The sequence below is a fragment of the Papaver somniferum genome, chromosome 11 (genome assembly GCF_003573695.1).
Source record: "Papaver somniferum cultivar HN1 chromosome 11, ASM357369v1, whole genome shotgun sequence".
NCBI classification, from domain to species: domain Eukaryota; kingdom Viridiplantae; phylum Streptophyta; class Magnoliopsida; order Ranunculales; family Papaveraceae; genus Papaver; species Papaver somniferum.
Window position 1 is genome coordinate 96,820,130 of NC_039368.1, and position 7,192 is coordinate 96,827,321.

At 35.7% G+C, this 7,192-nt stretch overlaps 1 protein-coding gene across 1 annotated transcript; it reads left to right on the forward strand.

The window, feature by feature from the left end:
• Positions 1-2,692: 2,692 nt before the first annotated feature.
• On the forward strand, positions 2,693-3,934 carry LOC113324804 (F-box protein At3g07870-like). The gene has a single exon (XM_026573095.1). It carries the CDS (start codon positions 2,693-2,695, stop codon positions 3,932-3,934), a length of 1,242 nt encoding a protein of 413 aa, XP_026428880.1.
• The last annotated feature ends 3,258 nt before the right edge of the window (positions 3,935-7,192 follow it).

The window sequence follows — 7,192 nt, forward strand, 5'->3', positions numbered from 1 at the left end:
TGTTTCCTATAAGCCTGAAAATTTCAGTTGCAACACTTTTAATTCACATCACAAGCTTACTACAAACATAAATAAATTGACTTAAAATTAAGAAAAGTAAAAAACCCAATGTTTTTTTGTTACGGTACCAACACCTATTCCTGGTAGAATCCTTAATTAGTTTTCTTTGTTTAGTATACTTTAGTTTTCTTGTTAAGTTAGAACTACTATTGCTTGTTCCGCAAGTATTAATAGCCATATATATTTGGCTCTTGAGTATGTAAGGAATAACAAGTAAAAAGAAACCAACTCTTATTCAACCTTCTTCTCTTCTTGTCTACCTTATTCTTCTGTTCTCTTCTTCTTCAACTTGTTCTAACTCAATTCTCGCGTGTTTAATCCTCACCAAAAAGGGTATAACAAGCTACTTATTTGTCTGTCCATTATATTTGGGTCTAGAACCCTAATATCTGGTTCAGAGCTAGGTTGCGTTTTACCAAAAAAAAATTTTTTTTTACAATGGGCGGTCATGACTATACAGATAACTTGAAGGGTGTTCATGACAGCGTTACAAGTATGTCTGCTAAAATTGACTCCCTCCTTCAGAAAATCACTGCCGATTTGGCAGCAAAAGCAACAACTAGAGAGGAGAAGAAACTTGCTCGTCAGGAAGAGACCGATGCTTTAACGAATAGTTTGACAGAAGGTCTAGCTAAGACTTTTGAATCAGCTCTCACAAATTCCTTACGCTCTGTCCTTGAAGAGTTTATACCTAAAAAGACCATTGAAGGTGAAAGTTCTGGTGTTCCTCCCAAACCACCTCCGGTTCGTCCTGGTATACTTGACACCCCTCGTCCTCCACCAGTGCAGTTGAAGTTTCCTGTGTTTGATGGTGACGACCCAGATGGTTGGATTTTCCAGGAAGATCAATACTTTCTTCGGCTGATACGATATTCTCCATATGTGCCGAACCAGTAACAATATTTCAACCCAGAAATTAAAAAATTATGTTCGGCACATACGATTTTGGATATGTAAGCCGAATTAGTAATGATTCTATTCCGGGCTATTCAGGATGTTGTTCGTCTTACTATGAAACTTTCATATAAGCCGAACTAGTGTCTAGAAAAAGGGTTGGAATTGGAAATTATAGGTTCGGCGCATGCAGTAAACAGATTCAGTAAGCCGAACTGTTCATCAATGGTAGTTTCGGCTCATAGATGTGAGCCGAACCTCAACCTGTTTCGCCGAACCTCAACCTGTTTCGCCGAACCATGATTCAAAAAACCTAACTTTTGATAATTGAGAGCTATAGAAGTGAGATTAAGTATAGGATATAAGTGTACCTGTGTATTAGAAGAATTGGGTTCCTCATCAATGTATTCATCATCAGGATTTGGCTCATAAAAATCATCATCTTGAGTTTGTGTTTGAGTTTGAGCTTGAGTTTGAGTGGGTGTAAAATCATTCTCATAATCTAAGAAATCAGCCATTTCTGGATCATTGTTGTAGTTGATGTGTATTTTCCTAGGTTTTTTAGATGAATGATGACCCTCCTCATCCTCCATTGAATCAAGAATTAGAATTTTCTCACTTTCTCCTTCTCTTTCTCTCCTTCTTAACCAAACCAAAACTTTGATTTTTTTTTTCCTCAAATTTTTCATCTAAACAACTCTTATAATTCTGAAAATTATCTTAATCACTAAACAAAATATTTAATCATTAATCAAGATTATTAACACTAATACGTAAAGGGCAGATTTGCCATTAAAAAAAATTTGGGTTAAGGGGTTATCTGATTTTTCTATTCAACAACCTTTTTTGTCTTCATTTAGTATGCCTTGAAAGATTTTGGTATGCCCAATATTATGGTTCTTTCTTAGGGGTGGCCCAAGCCAGGGGGAGCCTGCACATGCTTCCGCCCCTGATCTCAGCGTGGCGATGTACTGCACTCGGCTCAAATCCCTTTGGGATCAGTTGGATGTTTTTTTTCCTGTTGAACCCTGCATATGTGGAGCCGGCAAGAACTACGTCAACAACCACAACCAGGATAAATCCATGAAGTTCTTGCAAGGGTTTCATGATCGCTTCTCTCCTTTGCATATCCAGATTCTTCTCATGGATCCCATGCCATCTTTCTACTAAGATTTACAACCATGTCAGGAAGGAGGAGGAGCAGCAAGGTATAAACTCATCTTATACTCCTTCAATTGAATCTGCTACTTTGAATGTTGTTTCTCGTGGTGAATATCGCAACCCAAGGAATTTCGCACATCCTGGTTCTGGAAGTAACAATATCTCTGGCAATAATAAACGCCTCAGGGCGTTTTGTGATCACTGCACAAAACACGGTCACACTAAAGCCACATGCTGGAAGCTACACGGCTATCCAAAGAATCTTCCAAAGACCCGTGATACATACTCTCATATGGTTGCTACCATTCATGCTCCTACTGCATCTTCCCAGAAAGCTTCCCCAAATAGTGCGACTCAATATGCTATCCTGCTTTCTTTGCTAGAACCAGCTGCAGATGGTGCTGAAACAAAGTGTTAGTCTCCTTTGGTCTTCTGTAACCGGATTTGGAAACTCATGAACTCTTTCCTAACTGGATTAGGAAACTGACCGAAAACAGGAAACCCACAATTTTCTTTCCAACAAGTCAGTTAGGTATATAAAGGAATGTCGAGTGGTTTGGGAGGTAGAAGATAGGAGATGGACGACTATAATCCTATAAACAGTCTTCCTACAGAAATCACATTGAGCATATTTTCTAGGTTACCGGGTGAGTCGGTATTAGATTGTAAACTTGTATGCAGAGCTTGGAGAAATTTCTTACAGTTTCATGTTAATACTCCTTACTTTGTGTATCAGCATCTGCAGCGACAACGTGGTTATGTTCCTCATGGACTAGTACAGCATCAGCAGCATAAGCCGTCTGATTCTGAGACGATGAGTTTCGTGGCCTTTGACAGACACACCCGAGTTTTCTGGTATTTGGAGTACCACGATAACGGTGATAGAATTAGTGACAAGCGGCCTAATAACTACCGCATAAAGACAATCAACATGAAATTTCCGGCAGACAGGTGTGTAAAACGAATACTAGGACTAGTTGGTTCAGATAATGGATTGATTTGCTTATCACTCAAGTTGCCGCCCGAATACATTGTCATCCCTGCATACCAGAATAAGGTGGCACACAGTCCTGAAACTTTATGCAACTGTAATCCCATTACTAGAGAATTTGTGACTCTTCCAGGGATACTGATCGACAAGAAAAGAAGCGTTGATGATGATGTTCACATTGTGCATGGATTCGGCTACCACGCTTTAACTAATGAGTATAAGGTCGTTAGAATTTGTTATGTAGGAGACCGGAAAACACCCTCCTACAGAGGACAGGCAGAGGTATATACAATTGGAAGTGGTTGCGGCTGGAGAAGTGTGGCAGAAACCAACTTAAGGCCGAGGTATATCGGAGATCCTACAGGTGTGTGTTTTGATGGGGATCTTCATTGGATGTGTGATGATTCCGCGAATATTATGATCTTTGATTTGGCGACTGAGAAGTTCCACTTTCTCATTGCCCCAACTGAGCAGATACATGACGCAAGAAGAATCTATGTTATGAGAGGGTGTTTGTGTTATGAATACTATGACCCCACTGATGGACTGCTGCAATTGTGGTTTTTAAAGAAGTATTACAAGTCATGGAGTTGGAGAATAGAGTTCATGATACCATTAGAAATGCTACACTACATAAGATTTTTTATGTTTTCCATTACAAAGATGGGTGAAATTTTACTGATAAACAATGGTCGAGATCAAGTCCTTGGTTATCCTATCCAGAGAAAAGAAATATCACAAAAGGGTTTCAAGTTGGATGCAACAACGGATTTGACGGTACCACTACCATACATCAACACCTTTGTCTCTTTGGAAGCATTAGGATAAATAAATGTAAAGAAATTTGCAGCAGAAAGATCGATGTGCAAAGACAAGCAAGAGTCATTTGACGTCGACAGACCAGTATAAAGTTAGGACCTTGAAATATATAATATAATATAATATGGCTGCAGTTAACTTGTTTGCATAAACGCTTGAAAGATATTCCAGTTGTTAAGCCATGGTTGCTTGTGTTGTTTATGAAAATGATTTATAACATGAAATGAGTTCATGTTTTACCTTTATATGGAACATGTTTCATGATAACGGCGGGTAATGATCCCCGAGAGTTAAATAGGTAATGATCCCTATGAGAACTTGTGTTTCCCGACCATCGATGGCGGTTGTCCGTGCCGGTAAACGATAGGTGGTGTACGAACCAAAGTTTTCGTACAGTGAATGAAACGGGTAATAATCCACGAGATCAAATGGGTATGATCCCGATGTGAAATTTTGTTCCTGACCATCGGTGGAGGTTGTCCGTGCCGATAAACGATAGGTGGGTGTACGAACCAAGGACATTCATACCATGAACTCAATTGTCAAAATCTAAATTGGTAGATGTGTCGAAAGTATTATTGGTATTAATATGACCTCACGGTTACTTGTTGTGGTGACTATATTATCGCGTGAATATATGTATTGAATCATTGATGAATGACTTGTTGACAATTATCTTGGTGTTGTAAACTCAAGATTTGTTGGTGAAATGTGTTGAAATGTAGATTAAATGATTTATTGAAACATAATTGGTTTTATGAACTCATGAGTTGAAACTTAGATGGATGAATTATGAATTAATGTGTTAAATCCCAAATGGATGATTAGTGAACTCATGGTTTCTCTGTGAGAATATAAATATCATTAGTGTTATGAACTCATGCATTGGAACTTAAATGGATGAATTGTGAATTGATGTATAAAATTCAAATGGATGAATTGTGTTATTATCAATGATGTAATGAATTAATTGTAAATTGGATTATTTGTTTGAAATATTATTGGTGTTGTGAATTCATGATTGGAATCTAAATAAGATAATTTATTAGAAACATTATTGGTAATGTGACTGTCGAATATAACATTGATTTTCGATGAAGTCGTGATGTGTTTCTTGGTATACATTTTGCTTGATAAAATGATTATGTTTGCGCATCTTTCGAGAATTGGGAATGCATATTACTGAGATATCATCTCACCCCAATTGACATCCTTGCAGATTTATCAGAGTGGCGCAGCGAAAGCTAGGAATGAGTAGCTTAGTGATTGAATTGTTTTATTGGATTGCTTGAAATGCAAATCTTAACTGAAATGTTGTTAAAGATGCTTTGTAAATTCATATCAATCAACTCATATATATATAAATATTTAATTATGTTAGTATAAAAATAATTTTTGTAAGTCTTTTTCCGACCCGTAATGCTTCGAGTTCGGATCTCCATATGGGTTTGACCCTAGTCCGGAACTCGGGGTATGGGTTTGACCCTGGTCCGGAACTCGGGGTGTTACAATACATATAGTCCATCACGTATTAAGAAGCAATGCCATGCTACCATACTCATTTTTCTTTTTCTAGTTCAATCACACACAATCACAAGCACTATAATACTAGAATGAAATGAGTTTATAAAGACTATATTTTTTATTTGTTTACAAATCTTTTTCAATGTAATGTATTGGAACAGATGCAAAAGAAATGTTTCAATTAAAAATTTACACTATCTTCATCCAAGTCTTTCATGTCAAATAATAATAAAGTAAGCATGTTCTCAGTTTCATTAACATCATACGAGTTATAATACACATTCAGCGAAACACTTATGCATACATATCAAACAATCGTATGTGTTTGTCAAGTCGGTCAATTTTAAAACCATTTGATCCAATTGCTTCAGAGATTGGTTCAAAATAAATAACGACTTATCAAATTTATATTCATTTCATTTTTATGGGAACTACAAGTTTATTTTATTTTATTTTATTTTATTTTATTTTCATGCTTTGTTTACAAAAAATCATCATTTAATTCACATATTCAACTATATTTTTTCTACCTATGACATATACCAAACATGCATCGTAGAAACAATATCATCAACCAAGAATGTAAATCTAGTGACATGAAAGATTAAAATTTCCAAAATTTAAGTATCTCACACAAAGTAAAAAATAGGGCTAAAGTTCTTTTTAGTATTACTACTTACATAGGCATAAATTCATTCTCAATGACCTTATGATCTCCATTTCTAGCTAGTTCTTTAATTTAACTTTAGTGTTCAAACATACATAGGGTAAAGAACCCCCACTATTTTTCGACTCAAAATGAAATTTCAAATCAAAACCAAATTATCTAAAATTGAGAAATTACTTATGCAAATTGCATTTCTACCCACGTTCATTATTAAATTTCTATAGACTTCGTTAGACGTCGGATTTTGGTGTTTAATACCAATTCAAAAACTATAAAGTTTCTTCCTTCGTACAAAAATTAGAAATAATTTTTCTAAGCGCAAATATTTCTCTAAATTCATATTGGACGCGCTATGTGTTCTTGCTCATAACTAATAAAGCAATGATCCAATTTCAAAATCATTTTGGCACAATATAGAGGACGAATAAATGAACATTTTTTCGTGCAGACAACACCGCCTAATTCATACTGATAATATCATTTTTGGTCACCAAGTAAATACCAAAAAAATCTTATAAAATTCTCAAACATTTTATTTCATCTGATGCTTTTAAAAACTAGCATGATTGAGAGTCTGGATGCTTTGGTCTGTTGCGTAAATTTTGATATATGTCACTTGAAAAGTCCTTCAAAATTTTAGATGAAAACACAACATGCTCATACTCATCACCAACTCCAAAATTTCATAGAAGCAAGATAAAATCGCATATATCAAGCACTCCAAAGCTTCAGTCATATCATATAAATAATACAATATTTGGTTCAAACATTCCGTTGGTAATATTTCTATTGTATTAGTGCAATGATCAAGTTCAACGGAAATTTTAATCTCAATCTTGTTAAAAACAAGATAGGCGGAAACTAGATTCTTTCTCATTTTGGTGGTATGAACATCTTTAACAAGATAGTTCTACCGGAAGAAAATTTTTGATACCATACCAATACCAAGAATCCTGTAGATGTGAGTATAACTCAACACCACTTTCTTTCAAACGATTCGGTTCAACTTTTGAACCATAACCTATCAAAACAAATATGGTGTAAAACACCAATATATACTACCTCTCACCATATCC

Bases quoted from the DNA above. Each gene is read 5' to 3' on its own strand.
- LOC113324804 (XM_026573095.1), top strand. From the start codon at position 2,693: ATGGACGACTATAATCCTATAAACAGTCTTCCTACAGAAATCACATTG.